The sequence below is a fragment of the Carcharhinus amblyrhynchos genome, chromosome 7 (assembly GCF_965287045.1).
Source record: "Carcharhinus amblyrhynchos chromosome 7, sCarAmb.v2.hapA, whole genome shotgun sequence".
NCBI classification, from domain to species: Eukaryota; Metazoa; Chordata; class Chondrichthyes; order Carcharhiniformes; family Carcharhinidae; genus Carcharhinus; species Carcharhinus amblyrhynchos.
Window position 1 is genome coordinate 110,344,193 of NC_137330.1, and position 20,241 is coordinate 110,364,433.

General features: G+C 44.5%; 1 protein-coding gene across 1 annotated transcript in view; it reads right to left on the minus strand.

The window, feature by feature from the left end:
- Positions 1–20,241, minus strand: part of anapc1 (anaphase promoting complex subunit 1) — a 220,669-nt gene that overhangs the window by 194,820 nt on the left and 5,608 nt on the right. The window contains exons 4-8 of the mRNA XM_080192942.1: positions 13,123–13,174; positions 10,553–10,653; positions 7,971–8,053; positions 4,561–4,634; positions 2,276–2,421 (exon numbers count right to left, since the gene is read on the minus strand). Of these exons, the coding sequence (XP_080049068.1) occupies positions 2,276–2,421; positions 4,561–4,634; positions 7,971–8,053; positions 10,553–10,653; positions 13,123–13,174 (456 nt within the window). The remainder of the gene's footprint in view (positions 1–2,275; positions 2,422–4,560; positions 4,635–7,970; positions 8,054–10,552; positions 10,654–13,122; positions 13,175–20,241) is intronic.

Consider the following 20,241-nt stretch of genomic DNA (forward strand, 5'->3'; position numbering starts at 1 on the left):
ATTTAATATGGCTTGCCTTCACTGACTGAGGCAAAAAAGTAGGTAGCGATCTTGTTACTGCCCAGTAGGATGGGACCAAGCAGTGCATTAGCCACATATGGGCAGCACGGTAGCACTGTGGTTAGCACTGCTGCCTCACTGCACCAGGGACCTGGGTTCAATTCCCAGCTTGGGTCACTGTTTGTATGGAGTCTCCATGTTCTCCCCGTGCCTGTGTGGGTTTCCTCCCACATATTGAAAGACGTGCTGGTTAGGTGCATTGGCCATGCTAAATTCTCCCTCAGTGTACTCAAACAAGCACCAGACTGTAGCAACTAGGGGATTTTCGCAGTAACTTCATTGCAGTGTTAGTGTAAGCCTACTTGTGACTAATAAATAAACTTCACTTGAATTTTACTTTTACTCGTGGAGCATTTTCCTGAGCTCCGTTGTCACTTAGAGGATTTAGCTGCTTAAAATGATAAGTATCCTGGGACAATGCTCTCTCATAATCTGAATGGAAGTCAGAGAGTGGTGCATAGTTTGAGGGGAAAAAAAAGCTCTCTGAATACAGTCAGGATCATGGGGGCAGTACAGCGCAGGGGAAAATTTTATTCTGCTCTGAGTTATCTTCTTATTCATTCATGGAATATGGGCATTATGAACAAGGCCAGCAATCCTTACTCAACAGTGGAACACGGATAAGGAGCAGCCGTTCCCCTTAGTTGAACGGTCAGTCACGAAGGGATACAATTTCAAGGTAAGGAGCGTGAAGTCTAGGGGAGATGGGAGGAAAAACCTTTTTACACCCACAGGGTGGTGATGGTCTGGAATGCGCCTCCTGGTTGAGGTAGGACTCCTCACATCCTTTAAAATGTATCCGGATGGGCACTTGGCACATTATAACATTCAGAGCTATGGACCAAGTGCTGATAAACGGGATGAAGTAGGAGGTCAGGTGTTTCACATGTGTTGGTGCAGACTCAATGGGCCAAACAGCTTCTTCTGCGCTGCATCATTCCATGTTAGTGGCTTCTGGGGTCATTTCAAAAATCAGCAAACAGTGAACCTAATTGCTATGAGTTTCGAGTCACATGTAGACTTGACCAAGTACAGCAGATTTCAGTCCTTGAAAGATAGGGTGAGTGAGACGAGGTTTTTTTTTCAACAATTCAATAGTTTTATGGTTATTGAGACAAGCTTTGCATTCCAGACTTATTCATTTCACTGAATTTAAATCCCCAATTGCCATGGCGAAGTTGAACCCATGACTCCAGATATATTAATCCGGACTCCTGAATTACTAGTCTAGTAACCTAACCACTATGTTACCATACACCTGACCCCACATTAAAATTCGATATGCAACCTTCCAATTGAACATTGGAAAAGGCTGAAGTCACCTTCCTACCCACCATTAGCCCTGATCCTGTCAGTGACCCCTCCATCAAATCAGTACTATCGCCGATTGCTGATCACCTTGGTATCCAATCGGACCCTGAACTGAGAGTCTGATCCCATACCATCGCTATTAGGAGGACTGATTTACTTCTCCGCACGGTTAACCGTCTCAGCCCCTACCTGTGAGGTTACATGGCTCTGGTGGAAGAGGCTGAGGGCAAGGGACAGGGTGTGTTCTGTGATACTGCTGCCACCGCTGCCACCACCACCACCACCCCATGCATTTATCATGGCTAATCCACCTAACCTGCAAATCTTTGGACATTAAGGGGCAATTTAGCATGGCCAATCTACATAACCCGCACATCTTTCGACTGTGGGAGGAAACCGGAGCACCTGGAGGAAACCCACGCAGACACAGGGAGAACGTGCAAACTCCACACAGACAGTAACCCGAGGCTGGAATCGAACCAAAGTCCCTAGTGTTGTGAGGCAGCAGTGCTAACCACTGTGCCATCTTGCCACCAGCTGATCAATTACCAGCCAATTGTTTAAGTTTACCATCATTCTTCAGCTCCCTGTCTTAAAACACCAGCACTTGGACCAAAAGTTTGGTCATCTTTTTAATGCCTCCTTCTTTGACTCAAGATCTCACACCTCTATCAAGCTCTTTGGGTTGTGTTTCCTATGCTGCATAAAAATAAGCTGCGGATACTTGTCTCTGATTTTCTAATCACTTTGTTATCAGCTCAGAGCTGTGTGCGTCTCCACCTCTGGGAATCGAAAGAAACAGCAGAATGCATGAAGCTACTTTTCTCGAGTTAGAAGTTCAGGAAAAAAAAGGAGAGCAGGCATAAACTTTTTTTTAAAAAATAAAACTCTATGGAATAAATACCTCTGTTTTAATTTTGCGTAATGCCCAAACAGCATGGAGACACTGCGCTGTGTCATAAGTCATGATGAGTGATGGTGCTGTGCTGGAGAAAACGATTTTCAGGGTATAGTCAGCAACGTACTGTACTCTCGTTATATTGGTCACAGCTATTGAATGGGAGAAAAGAGTAAATTAATTCCGTCACAAATAATTGTACAGATGATACTGTATCATCAGCAATTGGGACAATATAATTGCAACTATTATTAATAAAATTTCATATCAAACTCAAGGGAAGACAACAACAGGTTCATCAAATGGCCCCAAAATAATAATTTAATGAAATACTAGCATTATTAAAAATCCTAAAATTATTTTCTTCCAGTTAATCTCCCATTGTATTGCTTGTGCAAAAAAAAAGAAAATGCAAAAATATATAAAATATTAATATCTACTACCAAAGGCCAAATGTTGGTGTTTTATTTGTTCAATTTATATTTAAAATGTAATATGTGGCTTGCAAGTGTTGTTAACTTAGCAATCAAAGGAACAATCCTCCTGTCATTGTTTCTGGCCCTTTAAGTTTACCTTTGCAGAGTTGCAACCTATCTTCAAATCAAACCTATGCATATATTTACAAATTACGTACTTAACACCAAATGACATAAACGGTGACAGGATTTCTGCTTTACCGTTAATGAAGGTCATTGATCTGCCCAGTTTATATTTTTAAATGGAAGAGAACTTTTTTGAATTCATTTATGAGACATGGATGTTGCTGGTTGGTCAGCATTTATTGCCCATCCCTAACTGTCCTTGTTTAGAGGGCAGTTGAGAGTCAACCACATTGTTGTGGCTCTGGAGTCACATGTAGGCCAGCAGATTTCCTTCCCTAAAGGACACTTGTGGACCAAATACGTTTGTCCAACGATTGGCAATGGTTTCATGGTCATCGCTGGATTCTTAATTCTGGATTTTTTTCATTGAATTCAAATTCCACCATCTGCCGTGGCAGGATTTGAACCCAGGTCCCCACAACATTAGCCGAGTTCTGGATTAATAATCTAGTGATAATACCACCAGGCCATCACTTCCCCTCGAAGTTAGAAGGTATTGTCTTAATCTGGACTCTTGTTTGATAACATCATTGCTGTAGAATATTGAGTTTTTAAGCCCAGACCAGGTAAGGACGGCAAATTTCCTCCCCTAAAGGACATCAGTGAACCAGACGGGTTTTTACAACAATTACTGATAATTATCACAATCACCATTACAGAGTTGTATATAACATATATACATCTATATACCATATTTATGAAATCAATTTAAATTCCACCAGCTCTCATTACATTTGAACCCTTTTCCCCAGAGCAGCTCTGATGAAATGTCAGCTTGACTCACAAGGTTGGTTCTGTTCTCTCACAGATGCTGTCAGACCTGCTGAGATTTTCCAGCATTTTCTGTTTTTGTTCGCCACAGAATTCGCCTGGGCCTCTGGCTTACCGGCCCAGTGATATTATGACTGGCTACGCCACTGCCTTCACAATAAAAACCTGAAAGGCTGGTGGACTTTCAAAAAGCTGGCACAGGTACTATGGCCTCCAACCTTTCTGGATGAATTGGTGCTTCCCTCCGCCTGTCACCTCACACACACTGCTCATCATTCCTCCTCCCCCTCCAGGCTGGGGGAGGTTTGTTTCACATTTGCTTCTCCCTCCACGAAGCTGTCCAGCCACTGCCACACCGAGACTGGGAACTCGCTATCATAGAATCCTTACGGTGCAGAAGGAGGCCATTTGGTCCATCAAGTCTGCACCGACCACAAACCCATCCTGGCCCTATCTCCTCAACCCCATGTATTTAACCCGCTAATCCCCTGACACTAAGCGTCAGTTTAGCACGGCCAATCAACCTCACCTGCACGTTTTTGGACCGTGGGAGGAAACCCACACAGACATGGGGAGAACATGCAAACTTCACACAGTCACCAGAATCAAACTCAGGCCTCTGGCACTGGGAAGCAGCAGCGCTAAGCACCGTGCTAACCAGCCACTGTGTCACCGTGCTGGCTGGCCACCCACTGTCCAACTTTGACAGCCACCCACTGTGCCAGCAACCCACAATGCCACCGTGCCTGGGGGCATCTGAAGCGAATTGCGCCCACATCATAAAAACTACTTCTGACGGGCCGTGTTTCCTTCTTCCATCTTTACCCTATAATAACAAGAATCGCCCCAGGCATTCCCAATTCAAATCCTATCAAAGTTAACCACACAAAATAACGTGTTACTCAATGCCATCCTCACCTGTTGACTTACATACCAGGGGTGCGATTTCATCCAGTGGGTGCAGCATGCTGAACATAGTGGGTAGTGGCTCCCTGCAATCAGTTACACAGCAACAGTTAACACAAATGGCACAGCTCTATTCACCATGACATCCCCAATCACAAAAATCATGTGAGAGATGTAACAGCGAGTCTGATCAGGTAACAATGCAAGATGTGCCATGACCTTTGAACTGCCGCCGAGTCATTAATGCCGACACAAGGCTAAGTCCTTTTATTTTTGAAGATATTTCTTATCAACTTTCCACTGACTGGAAATTCTGCAATCTGAAATGAGACAGGCTGTTTAAAAATGCAAGGCTAGCTTCCTTGATGAAAAAGCAAACAAATCCTCAAGTAAGTTTGAAGAGAGCGACATTTCCCATAACTGGAGACCCATCAAAACTGATGATAAAGGATAGGGACATTAAAATGCCACGTGCTCAGTTTTGGAACAATGACAATCACAGATGCACTCACCCAAAACCCCTTGGAAGTACAAAATGGGTGAAGTACAACAGGGCAGGCTGCAGGAGTTTACAAGTGTCACAGGGTGTGTTGAGAAAGCTTTTAGCTGTGGAAACAGGCTGAAAGGCTGGGCTCTTTCCCTCTTGGGGCAAATCCATTAACCAGTTTGGGAGACAGCTTTAGGAGAAACCTACCAGCTAACTGGGATCTCGCAATAATTGCCACACCTTCGACATCTGACTGCATCCACGAAAGCAGCTAATTCAAATCAGCCGCATTTAAAAAATCCATCCCTCAAGGATAATGAAAGGACACTTAACCGGAGATTCACTTAACTTCTTTTTATTGGACTCTAACCTCCCTTATTTCCGATTCCTGGGTGTGGCTGATACTGCATTTTCATTATTTTTTCCCTCCAGGTTAGTGGTTAATAAATTTGCTCTTTCTTTAAATCCAGAAAACCTTGTTTGATTGTTTCCCTATCACTCATGGTATAAACAGTTAAATAGATCTGGATTTGAAAAAGGCACATTTTCATGAAAAATAAGCTTTGTTGTGACCTTTATTGTGACCACTCTTCTCACTTGGTCATGCCAATTTTGTTTTATTCACTTGTGAGACACAGGTGTCACTGTTGGCAGCATTTATTGCTCATCCCTAGTTGCCTATGAACTGAGTAGGTTGCTAGGGTATTTCAGAGGGCAGTTGAGAGTCAACCACATTGATTTTATTTATTATTGTCACATGTATGAGCTTACAGTGAAAAGTATTGTTTCTTGCGTGTTATACAAAGCATATCATTCAAAGAGAAGGAACGGAGAGAGTGCAGAATGTAGTGTTATGTTCATTGTTAGGGTATAGAGAAAGACCAACTTAATGCAAGGTAGATTCATTCAAAAGCTTGATGGCAGCAGGGAAGAAGCTGTTTTTGAGTTGGTTAGTACTTGACCTCTGACATTTGTATCTTTTTCCCGATAGATGAAAGTGGAAGAGAGTATATCCAGGGTATGTGGGGCCCTTAATTATGCTGGCTGTGATTCTGGAGTCACATGTAGGCCAGACCAGGAAAAGATGGCCAATTTCCTTCCCTAAACGACATTAGTGAACCAGATGGGTTTTTCCGACAATGGTTTCAAGGTCATTAGCAGATTCTTAATTCCAGATTTTTTTTTATTGAATTCAAACTTCACCATCTGCAGTGGCAGCAATCGAAACAGTGTCCCCAGAACATTAGCTGAGTTTCTGGATTAATAATCCAGCGATAATACCACTAGGCCAACGCCTCCCTATAAACAGAGTGTGATGGCACGGTGCGTGTTTGGTGCAACAGTAAACAACACAAACACACAGGAGTCGCTGGTGTTTGCTGACTTCTCAGCTCAGCCAGGGTAACAGTAGGAATATCCCAGAAAGTGAGAGGAGGAGCTCCAAGAAATGAAGAAAGATCCACATTCCCTATCCAATGATCACCACCCCCTCATACTACTCCTCACTGTTAAGTGTATGGTAACATGGCAAAGGAAGTACAGACCATGTCTGTGGTGAATCCCCCACTCACCATCTGTTCACAAGAGTAGAACAATCAGTTGGGTGTGGTACCCTGTAGCTCTGGTGCTTATGGAACTGCACCCCAAGCATAAGTCAATAAAAGGGTAGGATGCAGGCATGAGAGAGGCAGACCATAAGATCCAGGAGCAGAATTAGGCCATTCGGCCCATCGCCAATTGGGAGCAAAGAGGAAGCAAAGTATATAACATATGGATTATTCATTTTATAAGAATTGTTGATACACTTTGAGGTTTGTTTTGGTCTAGGATCATTTTTACAAATAACAACGTAATAATTTTAAAATTTTGGTAATTTTAGAAAATGCTTTGTAACAGGTTTATTTGGAATCACAAGTTTTCGGAATGCTGCTCCTGTATCGGGTGATCACTCGCCTGATGAAGGAGCTCTGCTCTAAAAGCTCATGATACCAAATAAACCTGTTGGACTTGAACCTGGTGTTGTGAGACTTGTTACTGTGCCCACTTCAGTCTAACACCAGCATCTCCACATCATAAATTTGTAAGTCTGCTTTGTGTTAAACCGGATTGCATAATATAGTCCATTAGGAAGTAAAATAAGCGACTGGAGGTGAGTGCAGTGAATAAAATTTGAATCACAAACCAGACTTGAATTGTCAGTTTGGTCCCCTTGCACAGATCGGTTGTATTGGGCTTGTGAACAGAGTAGATCATAACAAAGTTGACTGAGAAACTTCTTCCGTACCATTAATGTAGCCACTGCCCTTCCTCACACACCCTTCTCCAAACTCAATGGCTACAGCACTGATATCATCAAGAGTCCAAATTAAGACTGCACCTTCCAACTTCAAGGGGAGGTGATGGCCTAGAGGTACTATCACAAGACTATTGATCAAGAAACTCAGCTAATGTTCTGGGGACCCAGGTTCGAATCTCACCACAGCAGACGGTGGAATTTAAATTCAATTAAAAAAGTCTGGAATTACCGATGACCATGAAACCATTGTCAATTGTCGGAAAAACCCATCTGGTTCACTAATGTTCTTTAGGGAAGGAAATCTGCCATCCTTAACTGGTCTGGCTTAAATGTGACTCTGGAGCCAAAGCAATGTGGTTGATTTTCAAATGCCCTCAGGCAATTAGTGATGGGTAATAAATGCTGGCCAGCCAGTGAACCTACGTCCCACGAATGAATGAACGAAACTAACTAAAAGGAATGGTATGTTGGCAGTATTGGCATTCTGCAAAAATTAGGTCAATTAGGATGACAGGTCCTTCTGCATTAAAGTCTATCTTATGACAACAGAACAAAGTCAAATCTCAAGAGTGGCGAACTTACAAGAACAACTTCAACAGAATTCATCTCGGGTATGAGTGCATTCATTCAATTGCTTACCTCAGAGGACTTAAAGGTACTTCTTGAACAGGATTATTACGCTCAAAAATTAACCCATATTTGGTCGCCCAAACGTCTGCAACCTAAAAGAAGATAGGAAAATACTATTTAAATAACTCACTTACAGAGCATATTTTAAACCAAGTTTTTGACCCAGCTTGCTTCAAGAGCATTGAACCATGAATCAGCATGTACAAAACAAAAGCAAGTTTCTTTTCTTGAAATCATAGAAACCCTACAGTGCAGGGGGAGACCAATCAGCCCATCGAGTCTGCACCAATAACAATCCTATCCAGACCCTACCTCCGTAATCCCACATATTTACCCTGGGAAGGGAACTTTCACAGTAACATCATTGCAGTGTTAATATAAGCTGACTTGTGACACTAATAAATAAACTTTAAACTAATCTCTCTAACCTAGGCAATATTAGTACATTCAGGGGCAATTTAGCATGGCTAACGTCTGTTGTAGGTAAAATGTTAGAATCTGTCATCAAGGAGGAAATAGCGAGGCATCTTGAGAGGAATTGCTTGATAGAGCAGACGCAGCACGGTTTCGTTAAAGGGAAGTCGTGTCTGACAAATTTACTGGAGTTCTATGAGGATGTGTCTAGGGCGGTGGATAGAGGAGAGCCGGTGGATGTGGTCTTTCTGGATTTTCAGAAGGCGTTTGACAAGATACCTCACAAGAGGTTATTGCAGAAGGTCAGGGGACATGCAGTTGGGGGTAGGGTGTTAGCGTGGATAGAGGATTGGTTGTCAAATAGGAGGCAGAGAGTGGGGGTCAATGGGTGCTATTCAGATTGGCGGATGGTGACTAGTGGAGTGCCCCAGGGGTCAGTGCTGGGGCCTCAGCTATTTACCATTTATATAGATGATCTGGAGGAGGGAACCGAGTGTAGGGTGTCGAAATTTGCTGATGACACCAAGATTGGTGGAACGGCAAATTGCGCGGAGGGTGTGGAGAGTCTACAGAAGGATCTAGATAGGTTGGGCGAATGGGCCAGGAAATGGCAAATGGAATTTAATGTTGGCAAGTGAGAGGTGGTCCACTTTGGTAGGAAGAATGGTAGGAAGGATTATTACTTACATGGCAAAAAACTGCAGCAGGTGACGGTGCAGAGGGACCTTGGGGTCCTTGTGCATGAGTCGCAAAAACCCAGCTTGCAGGTGCAGCAGATGGTCAGGAAGGCGAATGGGATGCTGGCCTTCATAGCGAGGGGGATTGAATATAAAAGTAGGGAGGTCTTGCTGCGGCTGTATAGGGCATTGGTGAGGCCGCAGCTGGAGTACTGTGTGCAGTTTTGGGCGCCGTACTTACGTGAGGATATTTTGGCCTTGGAGGGAGTGCAGAGGAGGTTTACTAGGCTGATGCCGGAGTTGAGGGGGTTGAGCTATGAGGAGAGGCTGAATAAACTAGGCTTGTACTCGTTAGAGTTTAGAAGAATGAGGGGAGATCTCATTGAGACGTATAAGATGACGAACGGGATGGATAGGATAGAGGTGGAGAGACTCTTCCCGCTCAGAAAGGATAGTAGGACTAGGGGGCACAGCCTCAAGATAAAGGGAGGGCGGTTTAGAACGGAGTTGAGGAGGAACTTCTTCACTAAAAGGGTGGTGAATCTCTGGAATTCTTTGCCCGTTGAAGTGGTGGAGGCTACCTCGCTAAATATTTTTAAGACGCGGGTTGATGGGTTTTTGATAAGAGAGGGGATTAAGGGTTATGGGGAGAGGGCGGGACTGTGGAACTGAGCCACGACAGATCAGCCATGATCTTATTGAATGACGGGGCAGGCTCGAAGGGCTAGATGGCCTACTCCTGCTCCTATTTCTTATATGTTCTTAAGTTTGGAGTGTGGGAGGAAACCCACACAGAAATGGGGAGAATGTGTAAACTCCACACAGACAGTGACCCAAGGCCGGGAATAAAACCCGGATCCCTGCAGCTGTGAGGCAGCACTGCTAACCACTGTGCCACCCTTGATGAGATGGTCTGAACATGGCAAATTTCACTGCCATTTCCTTCCAGCCTAGTCATTTAAGACAGAAAGAATTTACATTCAAATAGCTTTTTAAATCATTTCACTCAGTGCCCCGAAATATCTCATTTAAAAACAAAACTACTTCAAAGTGCAGTCACGATTGATTGCACAGAAATTGGGTGTCGAATTGTAGTCTGGTCGTGTGAATCAAGCTCAACCTGTGGTTGCTGGGTTGGAGCTGTACAACATAAAGTGGACGGGATTTTACCGCCTCGCTTGAGTGAGACCAGAAAATTCCGCCTGAGGCAATGGACATTTCCATTGTCCGCCCCTCGCCCGCTCCGATTCTGTGGTGGTCAGGGCAGTAGAATTCCGACAAATGTCTTTGTCTGTGAATAAAGTCTCGTAAGTGACTTGGCTCAAGACATGGCTCCAGTTCTATCCACAATCAGCTTGCTATCTGAGTTGGAACAATACTGTTGACATCCAGCTGGATGCTACAGTCAAAGAAATCATGCAATGAGGTTGAACGACCAGTTAACTGATATTTAGCGAGGCTGGTCTAGGCCAGAAAATGTTTAAGAACAGAAGTGATCACCTGGAAAGGTAATGGGGCAACGTAGTCCTTCCCGTCAATGGTGTGCACGTTCACACATGATCTCTGTACAATACACACACACTTCTCCGTCTTCTCTTGAGCTGAAAGAGCAAGAGATTGATCATAGTTCGTAATGGCAAAACAGGCCCGCAGCAGTAGAAATCATGAACAAAAGTCAAAAGCAATTTTAACCATTACCACAACAAAGTTATTACGAACACAGTTATGATGAATATGGATTGCAGCAGCTCAATGTGGTGGTTCTCTTCAACCTTCTCAAGGGCGATTAACAACTGGCCTTACAAGCAATGCATGCCATGAATGAATAAAAACATAGAACAGTACAGCACAGTACAGGCCCTTCAACCATCGATGTTGGGCTGAGGTTTGTCCAAAACCAAGATCAAGCTATCCCACTCCCTATCATTCTGGTGTGCTCCATGTGCCTATCCAATAACTGCTTGAAAGTTCCTAAAGTGTCCGTCTCCACTATCACAGAAGGTAGTCTATTCCACACCCCAACCACTCTCTGAGTAAAGAACCTACCTCGGACATCCCCCCTGTATCTCCCACCATGAACCTTATAGTTATGCCCCCTAGTAACAGCTACATGCACCCGAGGAAAAAGTCTCTGAACGTCCACTCTATCTATCCCCCTCATCATCTTACAAACCTCTATTAAGTCACCTCTCATCCTCCTCCCGCTCTAAAGAGAAAAGCTCCAGCTCCTTGAACCTTTCCTCATAATACCTACCCTCCAAACCAGGCAGCATCCTGGTAAATCCTGCACGCTCTCCAATGCTTCCACATCTTCTTATAGTGAGGTGTCCAGAACTGCACAAAATATTCCAAATGCAGTCTCACCAAGGTCCTGTACAGTTGCAGTATAACCCCACTTAAACTCAAACCCCTGTTAATAAACGTTAATACGCTATAGGTCTTCTTCATGGTTCTGTCCACTTGAGTGGCAACCTTCAGAGATCTGTGGATATGAACCCCAAGATCTCTTTGTTCCTCCACATTCCTCAGAACCCTGCCATTGACCCTGTAATCTGCATTCAAATTTGTCCAACCAAAATGAATCACCTCGCACTTATCAGGAATAAACCCATCTGCCATTTCTCGGCCCAGCTCTGTATCTTATCAATGTGTCTTTGTAGCCTACAATAGTCCTCTACCTCATCCACTATTCCACCAATCTTGGTGTCATCAGCAAATTTACTGACCCACCCTTCAGCTCCCTCCTCCAAGACTGGAGGATAGCAAATGTTGTCCCCTTGTTCAAGAAGGGGATTAGAGACAACCCTGGTAATTATAGATCAATCAGCCTTACTTCTGTTGTGGGCAAAGTTTTGGAAAGGATTATAAGAGATAGGATTTATAATCAACTAGAAAGGAATCATTTGAATAGGGATAGTCAGCACGATGTTGTGAAGGGTAGGTCGTGCCTCACAAACCTTACTGGAATAGTGTTGGTGAGATGGGCTTTAGATTAGTTTCACAGGTTGGCATAATATCAAGGGCCGAAGGGCCTATACCGCGCTGTAATGTTCCTGTGGGGTCAGAGAGTTAGAATTAGGCGTCGCAGTTTAAGGATAAGTGGTCAACTTTTGAGAACTGTGGTGGGGAGAAATTTCTTCATCCAGAGGGTGGTGAATGTATGGAATTCGCGACCACGAAAAGTAGTTGAGGCCAAAACGTTGTGTAATTTAGATATAGCTCTTGGGGCTAAAGGGATCCAAGGACAAGGGAGGAAGGAGGGGTTCAGGATATCGAATTTGATGATCAGCCATGATCAAAATGAATGGCGGAGCAAGCTCAAAGGGTCGAATGGCCTACTCCTACTTCTAGTTTCTATGTAACAACAACTTACATTTACATATCCCCTATAACATAGCAAAACATCCTGAGCTACTTCACAAGGAGCAGCACTAAACATAATTATAGCGGCCAAACATCCGGCCGGAGACACAGGTTTTAAGGAACCCATGAGAAAGGGTGGAGGTGGAGATGCCGAGAGGCCCTTTGCTTCCTCACGGACAATTAGGAACGGACAATAAAATGAAGGGAAGCCCACACCTCGAGAATGAATAGAGTAAAATCTTGGGAAGGTTGAAATGAAAAGCCACTCTGAAGCCTGAAACAGCAAGGATATTTCACCATAGATACAGGATCTATTTCTGGTCACTTACTTCACAGATATTCAGATTGAACACATGCGCCAGAGTGTGGGGACCCGGGGATTTTCACAGTAACTTCATTGCAGTGTTAACATAAGTCTACTAGTGCCACTAATCAATAAAACTTGAATAGAAGCACAACATGTTGCACCATTGTGAGAACAAAGTTATTGAACGTGTTGGAAGATGGAAGTCAGCCCAGTCATTTAAAACCATTACTCCCATAACAGTTAATTGTTAGAAACATGCCCAATCTTTAATTTACTCTGAACAAGTGCACCAGAAGGCCGGAAATGAGCAAGAAATTTTCTATTTTTCTTTCCTTTCAAACACAATTGCAATATAAAAATGAACGCTTTTGGCCTCTGACAATGTTGAATGAAAATTTACCTTCCACACATTCAGTCTTGTCCTGTGGAATGTTGAAATCACACCACAGTGCCTGAAAACCAAAGGCAAAAAAAAACACACTGTTGGTTAACTGTTCATGACTAAGTTTTGGGTTTCCCCCAATTAGTTTACTTTGAAATCCACATCAGTTAGTTCAGAATAAACATGTTATATAAAGAACTATAAGTGACACTTGTGACACAGTACAAATCCATCTTCTGTGGCAATGCACACAGGGCAGCACGGTGGCACAGTGGTTAGCACTGCTGCCTCACAGCGCCAGGAACCCGGGTTCAATTCCAGCCTTGGGTGACTGTGTGGAGTTTGCACCTTCTCCCGTGTCTGCGTGGGTTTCCTCGGGGTGCTCTGGTTTCCTCCCACACTTCAAAGGCATGCGGGCTTGGTTGAATGGCCATGCTAAATTGTCCCTAGTATCAGGGGGATCAGCAGGCAAATGTGTGGAATTACAAGACTAGGGCCCTGGATGGGATTGTGGTCGGTACAGACTCGATGGGCTGAATAGTCTCCTTCTGACTTGTGACTTAGACAGGTTGCAGAGCTGGGCCGCGAGGTGGCGGATGGAGTTTAATGCAGAGAAGTGTGAGGTAATTCATTTCGGTAGGAGTAACAGATGTGTTGAGTATAGGGCTAACGGGAGGACTTTGAATAGTGTGGAGGAGCAGAGGGATCTAGGTGTATGTGTACATAGATCCCTGAAAGTTGGGAATCAAGTAGATAAGGTTGTTAAGAAGGCATATGGTGTCTTGGCGTTTATTGGTAGGGGGATTGAATTTAGGAGTCGCAGCGTCATGTTACAACTGTACACAACTCTGGTGCGGCCGCACTTGGAGTACTGTGTGCAGTTCTGGTCCCCACATTACAGGAAGGACGTGGAGGCTTTGGAGAGGGTGCAGAGGAGGTTTACCAGGATGTTGCCTGGTATGGAGGGGAGGTCCTATGAGGAGAGACTGAGGGATTTGGGGTTGTTTTCGCTGGAATGAAGGAGGCTAAGAGGGGATCTTATTGAAACATATAAGATGATGAGAGGTTTAGATAGGGTGGATAGTGATAGCCTTTTTCCTCGGATGGAGAAAGCTAGCACGAGGGGGCATGGCTTTAAATTAAGGGGGGGTAGTTATAGGACGGATGTCAGGGATAGGTTCTTTTCCCAGAGGGTGGTGAGGGATTGGAATGCCCTGCCTGCTGCGGTTGTAAATGCGCCTAGTTTGGGGGCGTTTAAGAGATCTGTGGATAGGTTTATGGACGAAAAGGGATTGGTTTAGATTAGTGGGTCAGTGTTTTTTTTTTAAAAACTGGTCGGCGCAACATCGTGGACCGAAGGGCCTGTTCTGCGCTGTAATGTTCTATGTTCTGAACTGTAGGGATTCTATGGTTGGTGGAGTGGGAGGTGGGGTGGTCAAAAACAGCATTAGAGGCTGATGGACCAGTGTCCCAGAATGCACAGGTAGCTGGTGTTCATTCTTCTTGTGCCGGCTAATAGTTATATGGATAACTGTTAAGTCATAAACTAGATGAACTGCATATCTACCTCACTGTCAAATGGTCTACTTCAATGGTGGGCAGCCTGCAGCCCGGGAGCCACATGTGGTCCATTTGGGTTCATGAGGCATTCTGTTGACCGTTACCCATGCTCAGGGTTGGCACATTTCTTTGATTTCCGTCCATGTTTTTTTTAATCTCCTGGTATCACTGAAGTATTACGCACATAAAGCAAGGGCAAGTGAAGTGAGGTGCATGCTGATTGCTCACAACATTGATTGAGAGAGCCATGCACTCCAAAAAACTAGACAGTCGTGAACAAACACCATGCAAACCAGCCTCCCATCCACTGACTCTGTCTAAACTTCCCACTGCCTTGGAAAAGCAGCCAGCATAATCAAGGACCCCACGCACTCTGGACATTCTCTATTCCACCTTCTTTCATTGGTAAAAAGATACAAAAGAGGTGGCGTACCAACTGACTCAAGAACAGCTTCTTCTCTGCTGCCATCAGACTTTTGAATGGACCTATCTGATATTAAGTTAATCTTTCTTTACACCCTAGCAGTAACATTACATTCTGCACCTTCTCCTTTCCTTCTCTCCTATGTACTCTATGAAGAGTATGCATTGTCCGTATTGCGCAAGAAACAATGCTTTTCACTGTATCCCAATACATGTGACAATAATAAATCACATCAAAGAGGGAGCTTTAATAAAGTATTTGTGACATTTGTGTATCTTTAAGATTTTTTTAAAATAATGGGCTCTGCAGCTATCACAGCTTCAGTTTCTTTTCATTATGGCACCAGCTAGAAGTCCTTTTATTGCTGCTTCAATGGTTTAAATGGGGTTTTGTTTATTTTTACTCTGGGATCTTTTAAGGCCCTGCATTGTGAGGGGGAAGATTGACAGACAAGTCAAAGTCAGGTGGTTCCTCCAAAGGATTGATTTTCAGCTTTTTTAGAAAGGGGTGGACATCAGATTGAAAACAGTGTTTTTCTCTCTCTCTCTCCCTCCCTGGTATCATAGAATCTGCTGGCTAGCTGGAAGCAAGTCTCCTGGTCTCCCTGGTTTTAGAAATTCCACTGTTAGCTGGAAGGTTCCTAGCCTTCCTGGAGTAGAAAATCTACTGTTGGTTAGACGAGAGACCCCCTGGTATCTCGGGAAGTTGTTCTGACTCCAAGCTTGTCTCTGTGTGCCTCAAGAGAACTGCAGCATTCAACTAAAGGAATGAATTCCAATATCCCGTGAGCATTCGTCTTTGCGGTGTTAAACCTGTGCAAAGGGTTTTGTTTGTGGGATTGGTTTGACTAGGACATTTCCCGTATTCATTAAGGGTTACACAATTTCCTAATTGTTCTTTTCTTGCTTACAATTAGTACAGGTTATTGCTAATTTTCTTTCTATATACCTGTTAACTATATACTTAAATAAACTTTGTTTGATAAAAGCTCCCTAATGCATCAACTGAATCATACCCGAAATGAAATATTTCATGCTCACCCTAGCCAAATTCAAAATGCAAACCTTATGATCCAAACGGACTTCACAGAGCACTTTAGAGTTTCTGACCGGAATTATAACATATTTAAAACTATTAAGTGATTTGCTCAGGTAACCAAGAAGTTATCCATTGGCAGATGAGTTTGTAACCAGGAGACACAGAATTAAGGCTGTTAGTGAAAGAACAAGTGGGAAGATTGTCTAGTTTAGTCAGCCTGCTGTTAAGACCTGGAATTCACTGCACAAATGGCTGGTGGAAGCAGGTGCAAGAATAAATTTCAAAAGGGAAATGGATAAACACTTAAAGGGGAAAATTTTCATGGTGATGGAATTAGAGCAAGGAGTGAGGTGAATTGGACAGTTCAATCAAAGAATGCAGGTACAAAGAAGGGCTGAACGGCTTCTGATCCAGTCCTCTTGTTTTCATCTGACCATTGCCAAATGACCACCGAATGTACGCTCATCCATCCTGGCCTCTGGGAAAATAGCCCAGAGGATCACCCAGAGAAATGTCACAAGGCTCAGAGAGGCATTAGCTCAACACTACAGAAAAAGGAGGGGCCAGGTCCAGAATCAGCAGAGCAGCAGGCTCATGCTCAGAGTCCACTGAGTGCAGTCATGTATGGCGGCACAGTGGTTAGCGCTGCTACCTCACAACGCCAAGGACCTAGGTCCGATTCCTGGCTTGGGTCACTGTCTGTGTGGAGTTTGCACGTTCTCCCTGTGTCTGTGTGGGTTTCCTCCGGGTGCTCTGGTTTTCTCCCACAGTGCAAAAATGTGCGGGTTAGGTTGACTGGCCATGATAAATCGACCCTTAACGTCAGGGGGATTAGGAAGATAAATATTTGGGGTTATGTGGATAGGATAGAACCTGGGTAGAATTGTCGGTGCAGGCTCGATGAACCAAATGGCCTCCTTCTGCACTATAGATTCTATGTATAGAACTAACACATGAGGCAGGTAGGAGCAGCGGCCAATTGATAGGGAATCTTACAGTGCAGTAACAGGCCATTCAGCTCATCGAACCTGTACCAACAACAATCCCACCAAGGCCCAATCCCCATAACCCCATATATTTACTCTCTATTACCCCTAACACTAAGGGTCAATTTAGCATGGCCAATCAATCTAACCAGCACATCTTTGGACTATGGGAGGAAACTGAAGCACCCAGAGGAAACCCACGCAGACATGCGGAGTACGTGCAAACTTCACACAGAGAGTGACCCAAGGCCAGGTGCCTGGTATTGAGAGGCTGCAGTGCTATTACTGTGCCATTGTGCTGCCCCGCAGAGAAGATGAGTGGAGGCCTTCTCTTTGAATTACTGCAGTCTACTCTTTATTCATTCATAGGATGTGGGCATTGCTGGCTAGGCCAGCATTTATTGCCCATCCCTAATTGTCCTCAAGGAGGTGGTGGTGAGCCACCTTCTTAAACCGCTGCAGTCCCTGAGGTGTAGGTGCACCCACAGAGCTGTAAGGGAGGGAATTCTAGGATTTTGATCCAGCGACTGATGTACTTCCAAGTCAAGATGGGGAGTGGCTTGGAGGGGAACCTTCAGGCAGTGGTGTTCCCAGGCATCTGCTGTCTTTGTCTGTCTAGATGATAATAGTCGTGAATTTGAAAAGTGCTGTCAAAGGAATCTTGATGAGTTCCAGCAGTGCATCCGGATGATATACCTGGCAGCCACGATGCACCAATCATTGAATGGATGTTTGTGGATGAGGTGCCAAACAGGCCATTTTGTCCTGAGCTACTTGAGTGTTGGGGCTGCACTCATCCAGGCAAGCAAAGTGCATTCCATCATGCTCCTATCTTGTGCCATGTGGATAGTGGAGTCAGGAGGTGAGTTATTGACTGCACCATTCTTTACCCAGAGGGTGGTGAGGGATTGGAATGCCCTGCCTGCTGCAGTTGTAAATGCGTCTAGTTTGGGGGCGTTTAAGAGATCCGTGGATAGGTTTATGGATGAAAAGGGATTGGTTTAGGTTAGAGGGTCATTGTTTTTTAACTGGTCGGTACAACATCGTGGGCCGAAGGGCCTGTTCTGCGCTGTAATGTTCTATGTTCATGTCCACCTTCTGACCTGCTCTTGTAGCCACAGTATTTATATGGCTAGTCCAGTTCAGTTTCTGGTCAATGGTAACCTCCAGGATGTTGATAGTGGGGGAATTTCCTGTACACAAAAAACAGGACAAATCCAACCCAGTCAATTACCAGCTAATCAGTCTACTCTCAATCATCAGTAAAGTGATGGGAGGGGTCATCACCAGTGCTATCAAGCAGCACCTACTCAGCAACAACCTGCTCAGTGACACCCAGTTTGAGTTTCACCAGGGTCACTCAATTCCTGACCTCATTACACCCGTGGTTCAAACTTGGATGAAAGAGCTAAATTCTAGAGATGAGGCAAGGATGACAGCTCTTGACATCAAGGCCGCATTCGACCGAGTGTGACATTAAGGAGCTCTAGCAAAACTGGAATCAATGGGTATCAGGAGCAAACACTCCGCTGGTTGGAGTGATACCTGGTACATAGGAAGATGGTTGTGGTTGTGGAGGGTCAGTCATCTCAGTCATCCAGGACATCTCTGCAGGAGTCCCTCAGACTGGTGTCCTAATCTTCAGCTGCTTCATCAATGACCTTCCCTCCATCATAAGGTCTGAAGTGGGGATGTTCGCCGATGATTGCATAATGTTCAACACCATTCATGACTCCTCAGATACTGAAACAGTCCATGTTCAAATGCAACAAGATCTGGACAATATCCAGACTTGAGCTGACAAGTGGCAACATTCAGGCCACACAAATGCCGGACAATGACCATCACCAATAAGAGCACTCTAACCATCGCCCCTTCACAATCAATGGTGTAACCATCACTGACTCCCCCACTGTCAACATCTTTGGGGTTACCATTGACCAGAAACTCAAGTGGACTCACCACATAAACACAGTGGCTACAAGAGCAGGTCACAGGCTAGGAATACTGACTCCCCAAAGCCTATCCACCACCTACAAGGCACAAGCCAGGAGTCTGATGGAATCCTCCCCGCTTGCCTGAATGAATGCAGCTCCTACAACATTCAAGAAGCTTGGCACCATCAGGACAAAGCAACTCACTTGATTGGTACCACATTTACAAACATTCAATCCCTTCACCATCAATGCTCAGTAGCAGCAGTGTGTACACTCTACAAATTGCATTGCAGCAATTCACCAAAGATTCTTAGATAGCACTTCCAAATCCACAAACACTTCCATCTAGAAGGACAAGGGCAGCAGACGCATGGGAGCACCACCATCTCAAGTTCCCCTCCAAGCCACTCATCATCCTGACTTGGAAACATATCATCATTCCTTTGCAGTCACTGGGTCAAAATCTTGGAATTCTCTCCCTAATGACATTCTGGGTCAACCCACAACATGAGGACTGCAGTGATTCAAGAAGACAGCTTACCAGTACCTTCCCAAGGGCAACTAGAGATGGGCAATAAATGTTGGCCAAGCTGTGACGCCCATATCCCACAAATGAATTTTAAAACATCCACCAATGATAACGCCACTGAATGTCAAAGATTGATCGTTAGATTCTCTCTTGTTGGAGATGGTCTGTTGTTCGGCGAAGATTTCCAGGATGCATTACAGCAGCAACCAAGTTGTGACTACTTATCTCCAATTCTGGAGGGGGAGAGCGGGAGTGGAACTAGGAAGTGCCGCACATTCTGATGATATGCTCTCCTCTGACACAAGAGGGAGCTACGGTAGAGATAAGCTTGCTGCGCTGCCTCCTGGATATGGTACATATCACACCTGCAGCTGGTGATGGAGTGAGTGGATATCTTCACAGCAAGATTGAAAGGAGCCACTGGAGATGCCTTGGCCAATGAAACAGAAAGATTACCGGAGTTCTTAAACTTTATTTATTATTGTCACAAGTAGGCTTACATTAACACAGCGACCCCTAGTCGCCACACTCTGGCACTTGTTCGGGTACATTGAGGGAGAATTTAGTACGGCCAATGCAGCTGACCAGCACATCTTTTGGACTGAGAGAGGAAACCAGTGCAACAGGAGGAAACCCACAAAGGCATGAGGAGAACGTGTAGAC